General features: G+C 37.3%; 1 protein-coding gene across 1 annotated transcript; it reads left to right on the top strand.

The window, feature by feature from the left end:
• Positions 1-789: 789 nt before the first annotated feature.
• LOC121417077 (drebrin-like protein) lies at positions 790-21,961 on the top strand. Its single transcript, XM_041610644.1, has 8 exons — positions 790-1,016; positions 9,834-9,965; positions 11,871-12,026; positions 14,526-14,681; positions 16,014-16,145; positions 17,734-17,895; positions 18,734-18,892; positions 21,637-21,961. Exons 2-8 carry the CDS (start codon positions 9,911-9,913, stop codon positions 21,834-21,836), a joined length of 1,020 nt encoding a protein of 339 aa, XP_041466578.1. The 5' UTR covers positions 790-1,016; positions 9,834-9,910; the 3' UTR covers positions 21,837-21,961.
• Positions 21,962-23,314: the final 1,353 nt, after the last annotated feature.

The raw sequence follows: 23,314 nt of genomic DNA, 5'->3' as shown, positions 1-23,314 counted from the left end.
AAAAATCAAAATCCGTATCTCACGATGGATACCTCTGAGTTCACAATATTGCAGATAAAACATAATTATTAATGAAGAGGTGAAGGGGGGGGGGGTGCATGGGGGCAGCGGAGGATGACAAAATATGACATCATTATTGTTTCACATTTTATTATAGACCTTATCGCAAATAGCATCTGTCGCTTGAGGGCGTCTGTCATCGCAGAGGATCACGGGATGCGAAAGGGGGCAAACGCAGAATCGGCTTTTGGGAAGCCATACAACGCCATATGTTTTGTGCAGCGTCACTCAAAATCCAGGCTTTTTTAAAAATCTGATTTCTTCGTATTTAAATTACTTTGGATACTTGAATGTGGATTTTTAGAACAATCTATGTATCATGATTGCCCAGTGAAAGTATGAACTCAATACTCACCATATTTTCGAAGTTTTATGGGGCTAAACTTGGGAAGATTTTGTGGGAAAAGTGAGACGGCGATTGCGGGTCAATGCCGATCGACTTTAGAAAAGAGCTATCATCATTATTATCGTTATTATTATTTCCATTATTTTGTTGATAGCCACCCCCACCTATATATATTATATATATAAATTTTTTTTTGCTAGTCAAATTTATATGACGTACGTAACGACGTAAAATTTTTGGTGAAGACCTTTTTTTTTGGGGGGGGGGGGAATGGGTAGGAAACGACCTAAAATTGGTGATGAAGACCTTTTTTTTAGGTTGTCAACATTTCCTTTAGCTTCGACCCCCTCCCCCCGACCTTCTGTTCCTTCCATCTCTACTTTTAATGATTATTTGCCCAGCGGTAAAATGAAAATAATCATATTATTACTTCCTACATACGGTAATATGTACGGAATTTGCCAATGTGATTTTTCCTTGGGATTTTGTTCTCCGCAAATACCATACGGCATCCTCCAATTCCTTCTATGACTGTGGATGAACTTTACAACTGTAAAAAGTTGTTCCGGAGTCGGCGAATCAATGATTTTGTATCTGTATGGCTGATCTGGTGAGTTGATCTTCGCATAAATTAATCAAGGCTTAACGAACTGTTACTTAAAAAAACAGACAAAAGCTCTGTTTCACTTTTTATACTTCAACTTTCAAGGAAGTTGCGCCGCACTCAGCTCGGAACCCCGCTCAGCTCCGCACCAACCAGGCCGGCGCGGCGCACACCGACGTCGTCAGCCGGTGCAGGTTTTCTTGAATTGTGTCGGTGCTAATAAAAAAGTAATGCAGTTTCGCACTGGCCTAGCCCACCCATGGTTTCCAATCGTCTCGTGTGTGAAGGATTCATATGCACCTGGTGCACGCGAATCTTTCACACCATTTTTACTAAAATAACTATAGCTATGAATTCTACTTTTTCTATAACACTTACCGAACCATATGGATCGTTTGTTGAATTCTCTTTGCTGTTTTTTTAATAAAATAAGAGCATTTTTCGTGATCTTCACGTAGATGCCTCTTGATCAGCGTTGATATCAACTTTTGCCTAAAGAGGGCGCGCGATATTATTCACCAAGCCGGTAGGCACTTAAGAACCAAGTTTGAAAGGATACTCGTAAAATTATGTCACTCTCGCGATGAATGAATATTCATTAGATCGTGGTCGTGCGTGTTCAATACACACTGAGTGCATGCATGCAGAGAGTTTGTATTGAACACGCACGACCACGATCTAATGAATATTCATCGCGAGAGTGACGTAATTTTACGAGTGTCCTTTCAAACTTGGTTCTTAAGTGCCTACCGTACCTTTGTTTACGGTGTTGCAAGCTAGCTGCATTCTAGGCGATCAGCATTATTTTCTTGCTCGTTCAATTCACTTTCATCATCATCTTGTCAAAAGATGGCGTACTTTACCAATAAGTATATACATGAGATGCAACCTGTTGATTTTTGGTAATTTCCTATTACGCGCTGACGACTTGAATTGAGAATGTTCGATACGAAAAATTGCTTTTCGATTGTTGTTTGCGTACTTTCCACCGCAGTATTAAGGACGGATCGAACGGAGTATCCTGGTTGAGACTTGGAGGTAAGCGATAAAAACACTTTTATAAATAATTTCCAATTCATTTTTAAAACAGTTTTAAACCATTAAAAAAGAAATCATTAGTGGAGAAATACTGAAACGTTTGGCGTTTTTCATTCCCTCACATTCGTGTGATGAATGAAAACGTCAAAGTCCACTATGAAACCACATGCGTTGTGCGAGGTTAGTATTACTAACCTCGCTTGCTGTGTGAGTGGGCCTAGACAGAAATAACCGTCGTTTCTGGGGATTTATTCAACAATTTCTGACATTTTACTACAATCCCCATTTACCGACGGCAATGTGTCAGTACGAGCCTTCATGTGTAATCTGGTCCGAAAATTCGGCGGACGGGTTTTGTCCAGATTTGTTACTTCTTTTAGATTCTAAATGACATTATATTATCTTGGACGAAGGTCCACTATTTTCGTTAGACTCTAATCTTTCTATTGATATATAAATTTTATAATATTTTGAAAATATACGTTACCGATGAGTTATTCCCCGGGTTATTCCTTATTTTTTTACTTTCTTCCGGAGAGGAAAATATGACAGCCGTCAACGAGTTGTGCTTTTATCAAGGCTTTCCGGTTAAATTTTTGATATCTTGGCCAATCAATGTGAGCGACAAGTTCCAAACGCACGCAAATCAATATGTCCAAGCGCAGCGCAAAGCAGCGGCACAAATCGCGATAGGTAGCGACTGGTAAATACGTCTGTAATGATGATGACGTCATCCAAGATGGCAACTTACCTTGACCAACGAAAGGATCGAAGATGACGATGTTTCGATCATCATTTCAAAAGAATTAGCGGTAACTGAGGTCTAAGGTACGATATTTCTGAATTTTAAACATTTTTTCGTAAATATGGATGTGATTTCTTTTTCATAATATGACATTTTATGTACAAAAAAACGATCGGAAAATTGGGTTCCCGCTGTTCGATCTAACGTTACTGCTAAAATACGTTGTCTGTACGTACGCACTCCTAGTACCAATGAGGTCCAAACATTAACATGTATGGACCTCATAGGCGACATTACCCAAAAATATGGGTTAGACAATGCTGTTCTGATTTCCAACCCAAGACTTTGGTAAATGTACGCCTTAATACAAATTGGAGTTAAGTGATATGACTTTCATTTGGTGGGGGGAGACATTAAAAGTATTAATTAAGTAGTTCAAATTAAAATAGATTATCATTAAACTTACATTTCAGGCCCTTTTTGTTGATTTTCGGTGAGCGTTTCACACAGCTGCGACGAGTGATCAACTCCGAAGTGATACGCGAACTGGTCAGCTGATCGGTCAGGTGATCGGTAGATTATCTTTTTGTCAGACGTTCATAATTTATGTAAAGCGTATCAATCTTCAGTATCTTGATTCCAAAGTATCAGTATTGCAGATAAATGTCATTATTGATTGGAATCAGTGGCGGATCGGGGGGGTGGGGGTGAGCATTTCTGCCCGATCCCCCTATTGAGATTTGTAGTAAATATTTTGGAATTAAATACGTTGTTCATACTAGTTATGCGACCCCTCCCTTATGATGATCACAGCATTATTTGTAATGGGGATATTTCGTTCATAATTATTCTTCAGATGTTGTTTGAAGGTTTGCATGGTGGCATGTACAATTGCTGATGTGGTTTACGGTACACCATGTGGAGTGTTATAGAAGCAGTGGATAGAAGAAGAGAAGGAAGTGGATAGGCGAGAAAGTCGCCTATCCACTTCCTTCTCTTCTTCTATCCACTGCTTCTATAACACTCAACATGGTGTACCGTAAACCACATCAGCAATAATTATTCTTGTCTCTTCTTTCTCTTTTTTAGCCTTTTTTTGCTTGTTAAAACCTTTTTTCCTTTTTTTTTTTGGGGGGGGGGCTCGCCAAATTTTACGTGGGTCAAAATTACCTTCATTTTTTTAGTGACAATCTTTTTTCCACTTGTCCAGTTCTACGCGAGACAAAATTACCTTTGATCATTATTATAGTTAAAAACTTTTTTTTATTTTTTTTTAATTTATTTTTTTTTGGGGGGGGGGAGGTTGCCAAATATCACGCGAACGTTTTTCAGCTTTTACTGTTTTATTCGACTTATAATCAAATATTAAATGGGGCTTACCACAGTTTTTTTTAAAGTCAATTCATAAGAATATTCCTCCTCGGGATTTGAGCTTTCTTTCATGAAATATCAATTTTTTTCATGATTACCAAAAATACTTAAAATTTTTTATCGGTGTATGCCTATAAAGCTTTAGCTCATGCGTTGCGCCTGCCATATTTTAATGCTGATCAACTTTATGCTTTTAATGAATTCCTAAAAACAATAAATTCTCAGATCATCAATTTTGTCGCAATCGAATAATTCGATTGCGTCTCTCTATCAGTTTTGAATATTCATAAAAAATATCAGCTCGTGCTTTTTGCTCATAATATTTTGATTAGTAAATTCTTCTCTTATATAATCGAGTCGGATAGATAGATAGATAACTAGAGAGAGAGAGTTGGGGGGGGGGTCCCTCAGCTACTTGTCCTCGCTTATTTGTTATTATTTGTTATTATGCTCATGTTGTGAGAGCTTTGTGTTTTCACATTTTTTTCTTTTTCAACCTTTTTATTGTCTCGGAGCTTCCCTCTATTTCTTTACACTATATAATGTAGTCCTTTTTACCTCATTGTTTCAATCATTGGCGGCGGAAGCCCCAAATTTTAGGAGGGGACAACCTAAAAAATTTTGACAAGCAAAAAAAAAAGGCTCTCAACCCAAACATTTTAGGGGGGACGTAGGAAAATAAATTGACAAGCAAAAAAAAAAAAGGTCAACAACAAATTTAGGGGGGAACGTCCCCGCTTCCGCTGCCTATGGTTTCAATTCTTTTTTTGTTCTCATTTCAATGAAAACATCATTATTAAACTGACGTAGAAGACTTTATTACGAAATTTTGACATTGTTTTGTTTCATTTGTTTGGCTTTCTTTTTTTCTTCTCATCTTCTTTTTCTTCTTACTTTTTCCCTTTCCTTATTTTCTCTTCAGTATTTCATTCAGGTATCCGCCAATTTATACAACACCAAGCATATAGAGGCGGATAATCAGTGAGGGAGCATGACGGTGTGCCGCTCTAAAAAAAAGGAGGAATATTGGAAGAAAAAAAAAGAAGGGATGGGGAAAAAATAAAGAAAAAAAAAAGATGATGATGGCAATGACGATGATGAAAATTATCTTGGTGATGATGATGGTTGTGGTGACGGTTGTGGTGATGATGATGGTGATGCTAATGATAGTGGTGATGATGATGATGACGAGATGTAATTTTGTTATTTTGTCTTTGAAAAAATTAAGTAGTGCAAAGTTGAATTCATTTAAAGTTTATTATGAAAATAGCAGAAAAAAAATTGGTATGCGTTCGAGGAAAATCCATCCCCCACCAATCTTTTTCAAAGGTAAGATTTTTTTTTGCCCGGGGGGGGGCCACTTCCATTCACGAGTGGATACCATGCGCGACCATGGGGTCTCGAAAAGCACCCTAAACACGTAATTTCCATATTCTGAAAATGCACCCCTTAACAAGTATTGGCGTGTGAAACCCTACCCTTAACAAGTATTGGAAACAAAACGATACTCTTGGCAAATATTCCCTGAAATGAACCCCTAAACAAGTACAGGAATGTTTTATTGTTACGGGTCCTTCGGTCGTCGGCTTTACCTTATTTGGTTTAGTACGACCCCACCTTCTACACCTCGCGCAAATCGGACTCTAAACACGAAGTGTTGGAGCAAAAAGGACATCCTTTATAAAACATTTTGATTTTGTTTTATCATCCCCGCAAATTAGACCCTAAACACGACGGTTTTCCTAGCGAATTAATAGATACCCTTTTTTCGTTATTTTTGTGTTTTTGACACCCTTATCACGTTACGTAGGTAACATGCCCTATCGTGAAAAGGACATCCTTTTTACGTTTTTTTTTGGTCGCGCATGGTATCCACTCGTCAATGTAAGTGGCCCCCCCCCCCCCCCCCCGGGTTTTTTTGTGACGGCGTAGGCCTTTGCAAGCAGCTATTATTATGGTAAAAAAGTAAATGAAATGTCAAGAAATACATGATAATGATTTTTATGGTACATTTTAGTAGGCCTATATCAATTCATACTTGTTATCAAAAAGAAAAAAGTGGGTCGTTACGGACCATTAAAAATGGGAAATTTGGGCATTTTATATTTAGGATAGAGCAACTGCTCGTTATAGACGTCACAATAAATCAAGCATTCTAAATTCTATCAACTCCATTTTTTGTCAAATAACACCTTCATCGATATTTTGAAATGATTTTTCTCATATTTTCATCATCTTTTTATCAGGGTGAAATTCCCCTTTAATTTACAAAACAGATTCGCAAACAATATCAAGAGTAGTGTGAGGCAAGGGTGGAAATCTAAGGTAGGGGACCAGGGGCTGGAAAACAGGCAAAAAAAAACAAAAAAAAACTAACAAAAAAAAAAAAAAGGAAGGTTTATCACCCCCAAAAGAAGGTCGTCTCGTCCAAAATACATGTTTTACTTCGATTTAAATGATGTAGGCCTATTTTTTTCCATCATATATAAGAGAACAAAAATAGTAGGGGGACATTTGATAATGTGCCCCTACTATTTTGGGTTAGGGGGAAGTGTCCCCCTGGGATTTGCGCCCATGTGGGTGGGGGTGTTGCACCTCCTTTCGGAATCATTATGGAACAGTGTGAATAGTCGCTGTGATTTCGATCTCATACCTATCTCCTACGGCCATGGCCGTCGATGCTCCCATTACTGGCCGTCATGCCCTTCTTCTCTTTGCTAAAAGTTACGGCCACTAAAAATGTGCCCTTTTTTATATGGCCGTGGTGCCCTTTTTCTCATAAATGTGCCCTTTTTCTGATATATAATGTGCCCCTTTTGAAAGTCTGCACCTTTTTTTCTGAGCGAGGAAAACTTTTCTCCGATCTCAAAAAGTATTCACTACCTTAGCTTTACCAGCAACGTCCAGTGCATGTATGCAGTCTAGTCCACTGATCTCTATTTTTTATAGAGATCAGTGGTCTAGTCTGAAGCCGCACCGAACGATGAGCTAGCTATATATATACACAGCTGGCCGGCCGGCCGCTAGCGCGCTTTACATATGCTATGTAAGCTGCAGCATAAGAATGGACGAGCGCGAGCTCCGTATGTGTACTACACAAATGTCGCACGCGCTGTACTGTCCTGGCGAGCGCGCGCGATGCGTAAGTACATGTACTTTGAATGGGAGCTGTTTCATAAAGCTGTTTGTCAGTTAAGAACAACTTACGAACGACTGGTGATACTTTCTTGGGTGCTAATCAGATTCACATTTAATTACATGTAGCTCAAGAAGGTATCACCAATCGTGCGTAAAGTCGTTCGTAACTTGGCATGCCATGAGGTAATTTGGATAAAGAATTAGATGAAATTAATTTACTTCTACCAGAGGTACTTCTACTTGATTTGTTAATATGTACATGTTGGATGTCAAATTCAAGGCTCAAAGCAATGCAATGATGTGTTATCCTGTCTTGAAGTGATTCTGAAGAATAATGAAACTTTCTTTTAAAACCTTATACAGTGAGTGTTGTCAGACTTTTTTCTTAGGTAAATAATGTGGTTTGGTAATGAATCTGATGTACATGTATAACATCGACTATGGAAAGAAAAAAAGTGACTTACTTCGGCTTTCGTGCAACTTCACTTCCCTGTTTTTCCGAACTAGACATAAACATATGGCTATTGAGTCCCTGTACAGATGAAGCTAGAACTTCGGTCTCTGTATTTGATGAGTGGAGCCAACAGTGTTCAGCGGAACAGCCAACATAACAGAGACCAAAGCTTTTGGTCTAATTTACACCCTGCACGTACTTATGTAGACAGCTGGCAGACGTCTGTTTCAAGGAGTTTTTTAACATTTTGATTTTTTTTAAATTTCTCCTCGTACACAGACGGCTTGCTATCGTGCAGCCACCATTAGGAGGTTAACAATGCAAATTCCCCCTGATGGGGCTCATCGATTTTTGTCTTTATTTCATGAAAATATTTAAAAATTCTGGACCAAAATAAAAATTATTATTCCATTTTTTTTGCCTGAAATGCACCAAAACTGGAAACAAATTTACTAAGGGGGAAAAACAGTTAATTCAGCTGTCGCGCAATTCCCACTTCCCTGGTTGATCGGAACTTGATACATAAACATATGGCTATTGAGTCCCTGTACAGATCGAGTTAGAACTTCGGTTCTAAGCCAACAGAGTACAGCGGAACAACCAACATAACAGAGACCAAATCTTTTGGTCTAATACTAATGGTGCATGTATTTATTCATATTTATCATGAAAAAATGTGAATAATTGATTGTCGCTATCTTGCCGTCTTTGTTATGGTAGCCTAGCTACAAGATGTGTATATAGGGCGACAATATTATGAGCAGTGCCAAGGTCCTAGATAGGAAAATACTTGCATCAGCCGATGAATATCATGAATCGTAGAATACTTGCATCGGCCGATAAATATGATCATGAATTGACTTCATTAACATTTGTTACGCAAAATGGGACAATTGCTCCTCTGACGTTTGCTCCGTAAAATGCAACAAATGTTCCACAGAATTTGGATCTGGAATTCACTGCTTATTGTCTCACCTGCATAGCAGAGTGAGACCATAGGCGCCGCTTTTCCGACGGCGGCAGCGGCGGCGGCGTCAACATCAAATCTTAACCTGAGGTTAAGTTTTTGAAATGACATCATAACTTAGAAATTATATGGACCTAGTTCATGAAACTTGGCCATAAGGTTAATCAAGTATTACTGAACATCCTATTAGAGTTTCATGTCACATGACCAAGGTCAAAGGTCATTTAGGGTCAATGAACTTAGACCATGTTGGAGGAATCAACATCAAAATCTTTATCTGAGGTTAAGTTTTTGAAATGTCATCATAACTTAGAAAATATATGGACCTAGTTCATGAAACTTGAACATAAGGTTAATCAAGTATCACCAAACATCCTGCATGAGTTTTATGTCACATGACCAAGGTCAAAGGTCATTTAGGGTCAATGAACTGGCCGAATTGGGGGTATCTGTTGAATTCCTATCATAACTTTGAAAGTTTATGGATCTGATTCATGAAACTTGGACATAATAGTAATCAAGCATCACTGAACATTTTGTGCAAGTTTCAGGTCTCATGATTAAGGTAAAAGGTCATTTAGGGTCAATGAACTTTGGCCGAATTGGGGGTATCTGTTGAATTACCATCATAACTTTGAAAGTTTATTGGTCTAGTTTGTTAAACTTGGACATTGGAATAATCAAGTATCACTGAACATTCTGTGCGCATTTCAGGTCACATGACCAAGGTCAAAGGTCAATGAACTTTGGCCATTTTGGGTTTTTTTGTTGAATAACCATTATATCTCTGTAAGTTTATTGGTCTAGTTCATAAAAAGTGGACATAAGAGTAACCATGTATCACTGAACATCTTGTGCGAGTTAGAGTAGTTTTCAAAGTCAGCACTGCTGCTATATTGAACTGCGTGATGCAGATGAGATGGCCAGAGGCATTCCACTTGTTTTGCTTATTTCTCAGCTCTTGCAAATTCTTTTCTAGAGCCATCTGGCACATATTTTTTATTTATGCATAAAAACACATGGGATATCATTTTATCGGATTCTATTCAAACTCATTTTGAGATCGTTACCACAACTGGTTTTTATCTTAAAATATATTTTCCACCACAGGTACTGGTACTACTCTTGATATTTCCCATCCCAAATGAAGTGTTATAAGATGATGAAAGGAGGGAATTATCAATGGTATGGCAGAGAATTTTAGGAGGAGGTTCAGCTTCAGACACCTAAGTTTCAGGAAGGGTAAGAACTTTCGAAAGAAAACAATTCACAGCTTAAAGGTCAAGTCCACCCCAACCAAAAGTTGATTTGAATCAAGAGAGAAACATCCAACATAGCACTGAATATTTCATCAAAATCGGATGTAAAATAAGAAAGTTATGACATTTTAAAGTTTCGCTTAATTTTATAAAAAAGTTATATGGTCAGTATGCAAATGAGGAGACTGATCACGTCACCCACTCACTATTTCTTGTGTATTTTATTATATGAAATATTCTAATTTTCCCCTCATTGAAACAACAATTAATTCCTCCCTGAACATGTTGAATTAGCATTATTTGATATGGTTCATTCAAGTTGTTCCTTATTGTCAAATCTGTACAAAATGAAACATTTTGTAATTCAAACAATAAAAAACAAAAGAAACAGTGAGTGATGGACATTATCGACTGACTCATCTGCATTTCACTGAGTTGTGCATATCACTGTTTTGTGAAAAATAAGGGAAACTTTAAAATGTCATAACTTTAATTATTCTACAATCCGATTTTGATGAAATTTTCAGCATTCTGCTAGTTTGATTTTTCTCTAGTCAAATCAACATTTATCTGGGGTGGACTTGTCCTTTAAACCTTTGCCTTTTACATGTAGTACTGTCCTTGATGATGAGGTCTTACAAAAAATGACATGTTGACTTACTTGATAAAACTATATATAGTGAGTGATTGTATTAGTATACTGATTGGCCTTGTAGTCGTATTACCAAACGCATGCACCATACGCGTCAGAAATAATTCAATTCTGTCAAAACGTAGCAACATCCTTGCAAAGGGAACCTTAATGGCGAGATGATGAAAAATGGTCAGAAGCACATTTTCAAAGTCTCTATATTCTCAAAATAATAAGATATGGTAAAAATAACTCACGAGTGGTTTTCTTGTTTTCTCAACTTTTCCCACAGGAAACAAACGTCATGGTAATCCGATAGCATCGACGATAGCATTTTCAAGCGGCCCAAATATTTCACATGGGGTTCGATCCGAGGCTGATTTTGAAAAAAAAGAAAGATTATTTCAGCAAAATTGTACAATTAAATATTCTGCACATATACATATTTGTGTACATGAATGGTGGAAGTTTTATTGAATTTTGTGAGAATATTGTGTTTGATATGATTGAATTTATGAAGTGTTTGGTAATACGATTCACTACCCGACATCTTCAGTCCAGTAAAATATAAAATAGATTTATTAACCATTTGCACATTATGAATATTGCAAAATTTCACACAGTTGTTAATGTTTAGTTGAATTAAAGTGCATTTCTCCATCATTGATGAAGCGAAGCTCATATATTAACTCTTCAGTATTATGTATCGATGATACGTTGAGGACGGCAAAGTTCAAAGAAAAACTTGAAAGAACAATCTAATATATCCCTTTGGAAATAATTGAGCATGCAAAGATTTTTAAAACAACGGAAGAACTCATGGGATGTCTTATAGAATAGGGCTAGTATGAACCCCTAGAGACAACAATTATCATGCAAATTCAAAGTAAAGATTTTGTTCATATGAAATTTGAGATATATTGATTGAACTTGAACTTGTGGGACAAGAGGGTGATAATAGTGAATGCTTTGTATCCTCCGGCAAAAAGCACTATGTAATTAAACTCAGCTATTATTTTTATTGTTTTGACAAGAATAAGGAATTCACGTAACATGATCCATAATGGAACGGAAATTAGAGTAATTTTAAAAATTTTCCACTCTTTTCCACAGCCAAAAATTGATCTCATTGACCACAATGAATTCCAATAGAATTATGCCCTATGTTAAAAAAAAATGAAGGTACCTTTAAAATTCCTGTGGCTCAATGGGAATGAAAAATAGTATTTTAATGATTTTCCACTCTCTTTTTCACAGCAAAAAAGCAACCTGACCGACCCAAATCAATTCATGTCACAGAACCCCAAGCAGATTTGAGAAGAACGACTTCTTCTAGGCAACCGAAGACAACAGGGGATGCTGTACGTGCATCGAATTTGAAGAGATTAGCTCCCAAGAGGCCTTCCTCCCCAGGTAATGTCATAGCGCCCTCCCTCAGAGGATATATGAATATGCAGAAATAGAGTCAGAGATGTGCCAGCTGCAGATCACCAACATATATTTATAATCCCATAGCACCCTCCCTCAGAGTATATAGGAATGGCATGTGATAATATGAACATATTTCGTTGTCATCAATACCCCCAAAAGGTTGAACAATGTAAATACTTTGATCTGTGGTATTAAAGTGATCAGATTCAGAATTTATGGAATTGTAGTTTTGAGACATAAAAGGGAAAGAGAGTCTTTAATAATATGAGAAATAGATCAAAGTTTTAAAAAAAGTTTTAGTATAAAAGAGAAGAATGTTAACAAAAGAACATTTTTCTTTCAATTAAAAAATTAGAATTATACAACGGAATGTATCGCACCACGTGTATACTCATTTTACATGAATCGGTTCATTTCTTTTCCGAATGACCTTTTTCATGCATTTCCTACTCGTAGTGGCAAGCAACACAATCATGTGGCCATAGGAGGTCCCAGCTTCTTTGACCTTGTCATGGTTTTTAGCTTGCCACAAGCGATCGTTGTTGTAAGGTGTCAGGGCTTGGCCAATGTATTACCGGTTCCTCTTAATCGCCTCCTGGCACACAGAACTGCAGAGCACTTGCAGTGTGTACAGAATTTTACAATCATCACCCACGATTACGGTTTCCTCTTGGCTGTAGCGCCCTCAACGTTTGATGTGTTCTCATCAGAGCTGGAAGAGTCCTGCACCCCGGCAGCGCGATGCGATCTGTCCAAGCCATCTGTTGATCGTGGCACACCCAGTCGTTCCGTGGTAATACGGCATATCAATTCTGCGGTTTTCTCATCTTTGTTATCAGTTATCCCGTAGAGTCGCTAACAATTCCGACGCGAGTACTGTTACATCTCATTCATCTCAAGTTGGGGATTCTTGATTGTCGAGGCTTGATCATAGAGCATTCTATCGAGGCCTCCAATTTCTTTGACCTGAGACTCAATTTGGGCTTCTGAGTCCATTATCATTCCACCATTGTACTCAACATGCTCTGGTAGGCCAGATTGGCCACCCTCTAATCGCTCAATTTGCTTTAGAACAACTTGTTCAATTGCTTATTGATTCCTTTTACAATAGCTTCTTCAACAGCTTTGAAAAATGCATCACTCTCTAAGTATTCCTCGACTGCTTGAATGACAATGGTTTTCTGCATTCGACTTGGCTCGAGTCGTCATGATGAAGTGTTAGGTCATAAAATTTTACACCTTGGAAAATCACATGAAAAAGTAATGTACAGTGTAGTTACGTAGCAAATTGAAACAAAATGCAGAATTAGGTTAGGAGATTTATTGATATAAAGATCCGTTGAATTCTGTTAATGTTAATTATTGCAGAGAAGATACAATAATAAGTCAATTTTCAGAAATAAGGCTGTCTTATCACATAACCCCCCCCCCCCCGGCGAGCCACAACTGATCCCTGGCCCGCTCCTTTGAACTCGAAAAACTTTTTTGTTGCTTGTCAATTTTGTTTTCGGGTACGAAATCCCTTTATTTGTAGTCAAGACCTTTTTTTTTTTTCTTGTCAAATATGTTTTCTGGTACGAAATCCTTTATTTGTAGTCAAGACCTTTTTTTTCTGCTTGTCAAATTTTTTGGCGGAATAATTGGCCCCCCTGTGGAAAATCGTAGGTAGATCACTGTCCAGTAGTGCAAAGGATAATTATAGAGCTGAAAACATATTCGGCAATGACGAGATGATAGTGTATATTAAAGAGTAGATATTTTCTCTCAGATAATTTCAAAAGTTACAAATTAAAAGAAATATGAAAGACAATCAGGCTGTACTTGGTAATTGCAATCATGGCTGATAGAGCTTCGTCAATCGAAGTTCCGGTTCCTGGACGAAATATGTTATAGTACGTATCATGGAGAAGATTGTAGACACATACAACAGGTGAAGATAGAACATTCCAGAACAAATTGGAAGTGCAATTCAGAATGTATAGAAGACCGGATTCATGCTAAAACTATCACAATCATGTCAGTAAACAGTGAAAGAAGCTGTATGTACAATCTTTTTAGACGATATTAATGTGGTATGGGACTAAAATTTGAAGTAAAAAAAGATTGGCATTGTATGTTCCTCAAATTGCCAGTTTTCTGTGCCTGGAGTGAAAAACATGGATTCATTTCTTAATGCAATGGATAAAGTTATCATTACTGTTTCGCCATAATTCCTTGTGGATATATCGTACAGAAAAATATTGCCGATTTGAAACGTTAAGATATTCATAGCATAATAAAATTCCTTTATTTCAGAGTGATTAAATAATAATTTCTGTACTTTAGTTACACATGCCCTGTTTTTTTTACGGACAATCTTGATGAAAATTTGTAATTTTTCCTCCTAACTTTCAAATCTTGATTCATTCAAATTAGCTTGATCTTATTTCTGCCCTTTTAATGATTAATGATGTTCTTCTTCTTTTTCCCCCCTTTTCACAGCTAAAAAGCAATCTGATCCTCCGAAATCAATTCATGTCACAGACTCTCAATCAGATATCAGATCGATATCTGCGCGCCAATCACCAAATAGACAGGGAGGAGGTTTTTCTACATCAAATGTAAAGAGGGTTGCCCCAAGCAGACCCTCAACAACAGGTAATCACTGTCCTCTTGGTCAATGTTCTTAAAGATAAATGCCAGTAGTTGCAGTAAACACTGATTTCATGAGAAAGTCTGTAAAACCAGGCTTAATTGTCAGTATATCGATCTAGATCTGGTACAGTTACATAAATTGAACTTTGTGAAATCTTGAAACCTACGCTGAAAAATGTTCACACTGAAGATCCCCAACACGGATAAGCGTATGTGGGACAGTGTACAATTATTGTTTTGAATGTCGGCCTGATTCTTGACCTTAATCCCGTGCTTATTTGCTAATTTCTCAGCAATTACACAATTTCTTCCAGAATCCTTTGGCACATATTTTTTATTTATACAAATAGACACTTGGGTGGTCATTTCATTGGATTCTGTTCGAACTCATTTTGAAATCGTTACCACAACTGGCAGTTATTTTTGAAACAGAAAATGAAACTTGTTGCCTACATCTTTTGCAGCATTTTTGTTATTGATATTTTCATTATTCATTCTTCTGGATAATCAGCCTCAATCAATGATGAGTTGTATTGATTTTAAAATGGAATTTGATCGATGGCATCAAGCTCCAGGAGTCCAGGCCCCGTCTTACAAAGAGTCAGATTGATCCGATCAATCACAACTACGGAAAGCCAGCAAGATCAACATAAAGCGCAGGCTTATTCAAATGTGTTCTAGATATGTTATATATTCATACATTCGTTGTTTTCTTGATCATTCTGTATGCTTCTACAATGGACATTGTGCAATTTCCTGTCATAGAAATTATGACATTGATGGATTTCCATGTAGTTGGGGTTAATCTGATCAATTGTAACTCTTTGGAAGATGGGGGGCCTGGTGCATATGCAGGTATGGCAAAACCGATTTCATCGATAAACATGCAATAAACTGCATAACAATGTAAAGAAGAGGATATCGGCGGTGCCGTTTTGTGTACAATATGATGGACAGTACAGTTTAGCAGGTACTAACTTGAGTTATACTCCCATAAATTCTTAGAAACCTTTCGTTGTACTAGTCTTAGGGAGTGTTGCAAGAAAATATTTGAAGTGAATTGCAAACTAATATTTAAATTTTGCAATCGATGTCTAGAGCAAGTTGATTTTTTTTCTTCTTGTTTCAAGAATTAGACCAGCAATCTAGTGCAAATTAGCAATTAATTTAAAAAAAAAAACTCAATTTTTTTATCCAAAATTGACTTGTGATTGAGATTTTCTTGCAATGCCCTGGTTATTACATAATTATTCCCCATTAATTTAAAGTCTTTTTCATTTTTCGAAATGACGCTTTATCAGAAGTAATCTTCATATTTTTTTCATATTTCCACAGCCCAAAAGCAACCTGATCTGCCTAAGTCTAAAGAGGCCACTGGATCCTGTATAGAATTAAAGAGATGCAATTCATCAGGTCAAAGTTTATCTAATGTAAAGAGACTTGCTCCAGGGAGACTATCTACTCCAGGTATTTATCTTATATTGGATAGCTCAGTAAGGAATACCAGGTGGGTGTTTCATAAAGCTGTTGGTAAAGTTAGGCACAACTTTACGCACGACTGTCATAAATCAAATATATAGAGATATCATATAGCACAAGAAAGGATTACCAGTCGTGAGTAAAGTCATTCTTATCTTATGAACAGCTTTATGGAGCACCCTTCAGAAATATTCCAGGAGCTTGGGCAAATATTCCATGAATTGCAGATTAGTGGAATATTTGTTATTTAATGAAATAAAGCCATCCAGTATCATTATTTTATCTATCACACCCCCCCCCCCCCTGTGTGACCTTTATCCCTCAATTTTTTTCCAAAACTGTACAAAAACATAAAGAAATGACTACCTGACTGTGATTTTTGCATGGGCAGCCCCCCACTTTCAAAACCGCTCTGCGGCCCCTGAGAAATGCAACTTACATGTAGATTATTATGACATCATTGAGTCTGCGCAGCACATCAGATTACTTTCATCATTGTACGCATGTATCTTTCACAAATTCACACATGCGCAATTATCTGTTGAATACAGTCTCATAATGAACCGCAAGTTTTGTACTGGAGCCTAAAGGATACTCGTCGGATTTCAGCCTTTTTTCGGAATACTCTCTCATATCGGAAAGGCGATAGATGCAGACCAAATTGCAAGTTTTTGGTGCATTGAAAAAAGACTGTATAAGGCACACATGAGTATTACAGACCCCCATTCACTCACGTGTTATATCATAGCTCATCAAAAAATCATTAAAAATCAATCCCTCGATAGATTTTGCTTTAATTCACTGACATTAGTCACAATTAACAGTACATTAAGACTTGATATGTTAATCAGGTACTTGCCCAGCTCAATCAAAAGTTAAACTGCCTGAAATAAGACTAACCATAATTTCGGCCAGTTCGTTGCCAGAAAAACCAGAACTGCATTGTGGGTAATAATAATTAAAATGACATACAAAAATGCAGTCTAGCCTCCCCAAACGCCTTAATTATGAAAGAGTATGAACGTAGCATTTTCTCTATCGTTTTTCTTTTGATATGCAAACATTTAATCAATTTTTAATGAATTATTTTAATAAATAAAGTCATGTGATCTTTACTTAGGCCTGTCCGGCATGCTTTGCGCGCAGATGAATTACTCTCGTGTGCCCTATAGATAATAATAACCTTTATTTCACTGAGCTTTATTATACCGTGAAAATACAGGTGGAGGGGGGGGGTCGGCATCGCCCAATTGATCTCATAGACGCAATTTCCGAAGAACTTGACAAATTGCATGAAGATAGATCTTTACATGCTGACTCTTACTGTGTGATTTTTAAAAATCAATTTTGCCAATATTTTTTAATAATTAGCTTATTGATTATCCACAGCACATATTTTATGCATTTTTAGGATATTTTCATAATTTCAACCTAAGCACGTTGAAAAGCACATGGAAATTGAATAGTAATGAAGAATAATGTTTCCCGAATTTGAAATACATCAATTTTGATCAATTTATCAGAATTTGTTGTATTTTTGAAAGAGTTTTTTTCTCTCTCTTGATTTTTTCTCTAGTGATAGCCAAGAAGCAATGTGATCAATCTGAATCGAATCATGTCACTGATTCGCAAACAGAGTTACAAGGAACAACACCTGCAGAAGAAGCCAGTACTTCAGGGGAGTGTCCAGGTGTATCAACTAAGAAGAGGATAGCTCCCAGAAGACCATCTATTCCGGGTAAGGATTTTTTTTTCAGTCTTGGGAATATTTCGCGAAACACATAGTCGGTGATTTTCACTGACTATTGGGGTGTTGCAAGAAACTTGCGATCAATTGCATGTCTATTTTTGGTCCCTAAATCAATCATGTGTCTTGCAGTTAATTGCAAATTAGTGATTGACTGCTAATTTGCTCCTTGAAATAAGAAGTTTAATCTGATTTGCTGTGACTAACATTGATTTATCAGTTGTAAAATTGCAACAGAATATTTGCAACTGATCGCAATTTTTTTCTTGCAACACCCCCTATTTTCTGATTTGCTCTGAGCAGATCTGTTTGTGAAAGTCATTTATAAGATACTCCATGAAAGACTCCTTTGGAGAGAGGGAACAGGGGAGTATTTCACAATCAGTGATTTTAAATGAAAACTGTTATAAGCCACTGAAATCCTAGAATCTGATTGGCTGAGAGTTCAATGTCCCCTAGACTTTGCAAAAACATTGGTCTTGGAGTAAAGATTTGCAATATTTTATTTGAATATATATGCTGGATAATGCATTTTCTTGCTTATGTTTTAGAGGCAATATGGAATCGTCATTTAATGAAATTTTCATTGATGTTTTGCTCATATTATGTCTTGATGGTGTAGTAGTAACAGGAAGTGAGAAAATTTGCAGGAAATAATAACTTCTTTCCCTTGGTTTTTGTTAAACTTTTTCATTGCCTGCTTTCTATATGATAATGCCTAATTTGACTGCGTACAAAGTTCCTTTTTCTTTATATCATAAAAAGAAAAACACAATATTTTTTCAAACTTGAACGAGATTTATGTTGAAATATCTCCTCATATTTACAGTGGAGAAGCAACCTAACCAGCATAGACCATCGTTTGACGCCACAGATTCTAAAGGTGGCTTGAAGAGATCTAAGTCTGTGAACCCAGGATGTATATCAAGAAAGAGTTCGGGCACAGCTAATGGGAGGAAAGACCTTACCAAAAGAGCATCAGTATCAGGTATGACCACCAACCGTCCCCTGCCAAGAGGCAATTTTTTTCTGTGCACTTGTATGTATTCTAATTTCAGATCCCATGGCCAATCTAAAGCCTGATTTTAAATAGAAATTCCAGTAGTTGCAGTAAACACTGATTTCATAAGAAAGTATGTAAAACAAGGCTTAATTGTCAGTATATCATCGAGGATCTATATTTGGTACAAATACATAAACTGAACTTTGTGAAATCTTGAAATCTACGCTGAAAAATGTTCAGACTGAAGATCCCCAACACAGATAAGCGCACGAGGGACAGTGTATAATTATTGCTTTAATGTCAGGCCCGACGCTCTACCCGAATCCTGTGCTTATTTGCTGATTTCTCAGCAATTACACAGTTTCTTCCAGAATCCTTTGGCACATATTTTTTATTTATACAAACAGACACTTTGGTGGTCATTATATTAGATTCTGTGCGAACTCATTTTGATATCATTACCACAACTGGCTTTTACCTTTAACACAATCAAGGTCCATTTCTGTGATAGCCAAACATGACATGGACCTGTTAGATTTGACTTTCTATTTGTCAGCACTGCAAAGTCAAACCATTGAAAGTATTCCAGCAATGATACTGATAATTAAAGGAGAATGAAACCTTTTGAACAGGATAGCTTGTGTGAAAACAGAAAAATCAAAGAAACAGATCAACGAAAGTTTGAGAAAAAATCTGACAAATAATGAGAAAGATATGAGCATTTGAATATTGCGATCACTAATGCTATGGAGATCCTCAAATTGGCAATGCGACAAAGATGTGTGATGTCACTTGTGAACAACTTTCCCCATTACTTAAGTATATATTTCCCTTAAATTGCCTCTTTTATCACATCTATCAGTAGATCATGTGTTCTTTCTATAGAAGGGCGTGTAATACATATTTTAAAGAATACATCATGGATAAAGAGTTTGTATCACGACAAGAAAAAGCAGAAAGAGACATTTTGAGGGTATTTTATAGTCCATCAAAGGGAAAGTTGTTCACATGTGACATCACACATCCTTGTCACATTGCCAATGGGAGGATCTCCATAGCGTTAGTGATTGCAATATTCAAACGTTCATAACTATCTCATTATTTGTGTGATTTTTCAAAAACTTTCTTTGTTCTTATTCTTTGATTTTTCTGTTTCGACACAAGCCTACTTATTCCAAAAGTTTCATTCCCCTTTAAAGTATCCACAAAATTTATACTCTTCAGCAATGATACTGATAATTGAAGTATCCACAAAATTTATACTTTTAGCACTGACTTACAGGTAGGCTATAGCTTGAGTTCAACCAGAGATTTGAATGCAGGCTCATATTTTGGAAGTGAAGAAAAGCAATGTAGATTAAATACTTTGATCATGGATCTGAGTCCAGTAGCAGGAATTAATCCATATTTGTTGCATCTGTAGGCATGTGGTGCTGTATCCCTGAAAAGACTTGAATATTTGGATGGCCATCCAGTCCATGGGGGGGGGGGGGGTAAATTGCCAACTCGTCCACTCACCATCTGGTCTAACTTCATTTAGTCTAATGCCGTTCCGTCCATCAACATTTCGTCTAACAGCAATTGGTCCATTAGCCTTCATTAGCCATCATCACTTCGTCTGTGACCATTTCGTCTCATAACCAGTTGGTCTAAAATCTGTTTTATTTTCATTAATTTTGCCCAATTAACACCGAGTCCAAATAGGCCAAACGGTATATGGACTATTAAAAGTGGCTATTGGACCAACTGGTTATTAGACAAATTTGTGAATAGAAATGGCAATTAGACCATGTGGATATTAAAGGACTCAATAGGCGGTTTGAGACCGCCTCGAAGTTCGCCAGTTCCAGGTATTCTCTGATCGGGAAATTTACCCCGATCAGAAAATACCAGGTATTTTGGTAATGTGAAAGCAAACTACGCGTAATTTCCCCGAAAGAAAATACCCGCTAAATAGTGGGTACTTGGCGAAATTACGAGAACTTTCGTGGGGATTTTTCCAAGGTCGCAGGTATTTTGGCGATGTGAAAGCAAATTACGGGAACTTTTATCCCAGCGTGTCGTTGGGCGCGGCGGCGTGGGTGGCTGCTGGGCTAGTGATTTTGAATCTCCCGCCTTGCCTGCTTATCAGACCACACTGCGCATGGTCGTAACTTCGGGAACTTATCCCGAAGGATGTGTTTCGGGGCGGTGTGAATGCAGGAATAATTAACGGGTATTTTTTAGCCTTAAAAAGTTCTCGTAATTTAACGGGGATTCTTGTGATCGAGGCGGTTTGAAACCACCTGATGATAGTGGACTAGTTGGCAATGAGACAAGTTGTCATTGGACAAAATGAAAACAAAAACCATGGGGGGGGAATGATTTCCATGATTGCAACAAAAATTACCATTACAAGCAACATAACCTACAAATCTTGAAAGCCAAATTTACTTATAATGGACAAAAAGGGTTGTTTTTCATAATTCAAGAATGGTTGATTGTCGTTCCCAAATAAAAAGGTTGCTTATCGTAAAAATGGACGAGTCAGAGTAGTGATCATAAGTGTTCTTTCTGATTATGTTCAGCTACCCTCTTCGTTGTTTATGAACAGCAACCCTCTTCTTCCAATTATGACTAGCGACCCTCATCTCATATGAATTGCAGGACATATGATGAAAGGCGCTTATGATCTAATGTGCATAAACTATTTCATATTTTGATGCATCCATTTCCTCCTCCATATACAGATTGGAATGATGTATGGAACAAGCCCACCATCGGGCAAGCCTTGCAATCCTTTACGGCCATTCTTCGCTGCGACTTGACCTTTGAAGCCGGCGATCAGATTGAAGTTCTTACCCAAACGAGCAAGCAGTTTGATTGGTGGGAGGGGTCGGCGCGAGGTCACACGGGGATCTTCCCAGCCAATTACATTGAACTCCTTTAATGAAAGCAGGGCCCTGTTTTACAAAGGGGCAGGGTTGATCAGGGCCCGCTCACAAAGAGTTGCAATTGATTCGATCAATCCCAACTTTCTGGAAATCCATCATTGTCATAATTTTTCATACCAGAAATTTGCGCAATGTCCTTTGTAAACATAGGGGATCACACCAAATTTTCAAGAAATCAATGAATTTATAGATATACATTCATATCTAGAATTTTTTCAACAGACATGTATTTCATTTATTGACGTTGCTGGCTTTCCATAGTTGCAATTGATTTGATCAATCACAACTATATGGAAATCCATCATCGTCATAATTTTTCATACCAGAAATTTGTGCAATGTCCTTTGTAAACAAAGGAGAACACACCAAATTTTTAAGAAATCAATGAATTAATAGATATACATTCATATCTAGAATTTTGTTAACAAACATGAACTAGTATTTCATATATTGACTTTGCTGGCTTTCCATAGTTGCGATTGACTCAATCATTCACAACTATATGGGAATCCATCATTGTCATAATTTTCATACCAGAAATATGCGCAATGTCCTTTGTAAACAAAGGAGAACACACCAAATTTTCAAGAAATCAATGAATTTATAGATATACATTCATATCTAGAATTTTTTAACAAACATGTATTTTATATATTGACTTTGCTGGCTTTCCATAGTTGCGATTGACTCAATCATTCACAACTATATGGGAATCCATCATTGTCATAAGTTTTGTACCAGAAATTTGCGCTAAGTTCTTTGTAAACAAATCAGAAGCACACTGAAGTCTGAAGACAACGATGAATATATGAGTATACATCGTATCTAGAAAATATTTTTTAAAAACGTGTATTTCAGATGTTGATGTCTTTCCATAGTTGTGCTTGATAGGATCAATGCGCTTTGTAAGACTGGGCCCTGGAGAGTGTTCAGAGATATTAATGAAAACTATGCATCTAATACCCCTTTCATAGTGAGAGCCGAAGTGGAGTTAGTCCGGAGTCCAGGAGGAGTTACTCCACTTTGGAGGGCAATATGAAAATGCTGAGATTAGTTCGATCCGGATTCAAAGCGGAGTACTCAACCCACTTCGAGAAGAGGGTTACAAACGGAGTTACTCCGCACCGGAAATGCGGTATGTGCTTATCGCTGTGATCTCGCCACACGTATGGCGCGAACTCGCTTGGAAACCATGGCAAGCGTATAAACTCAATCCGGAGTTATTCTGGAGTCACTCCACTTCGCCTTCAGTATGAAAACGGTACAAGTTACTTGTACTTGAACATTGATCGGAGTCATTGTTTGCTGCGATTTTGATTGAGAATCCAACTCAGCGTCTTTCTCTTTGCAATCCTTTGATTTGGAACTGACAGAACGGTGTGGATCAGAAAGCTGCCTGCAGACTCAATAATCCACTTTCACTATTTCAAACTATGAAGTCCCACTCAGTGCCTTTACTCTTCTGACACTCTGC

This window comes from Lytechinus variegatus, chromosome 6 (assembly GCF_018143015.1).
Source record: "Lytechinus variegatus isolate NC3 chromosome 6, Lvar_3.0, whole genome shotgun sequence".
NCBI lineage: Eukaryota > Metazoa > Echinodermata > Echinoidea > Temnopleuroida > Toxopneustidae > Lytechinus > Lytechinus variegatus.
This window is presented reverse-complemented; position numbering and strand designations above follow the sequence as displayed.

Coding starts and splice junctions, on each gene's coding strand:
- LOC121417077 (XM_041610644.1), top strand. CDS start 9,911: ATGGCAGAGAATTTTAGGAGGAGGTTCAGCTTCAGACACCTAAGTTTC. Junction 12,027..14,525: donor CAAGAGGCCTTCCTCCCCAG/GTAATGTCATAG, acceptor CCCTTTTCACAG/CTAAAAAGCAATCTGATCCT. Junction 17,896..18,733: donor CAGAAGACCATCTATTCCGG/GTAAGGATTTTT, acceptor TCATATTTACAG/TGGAGAAGCAACCTAACCAG.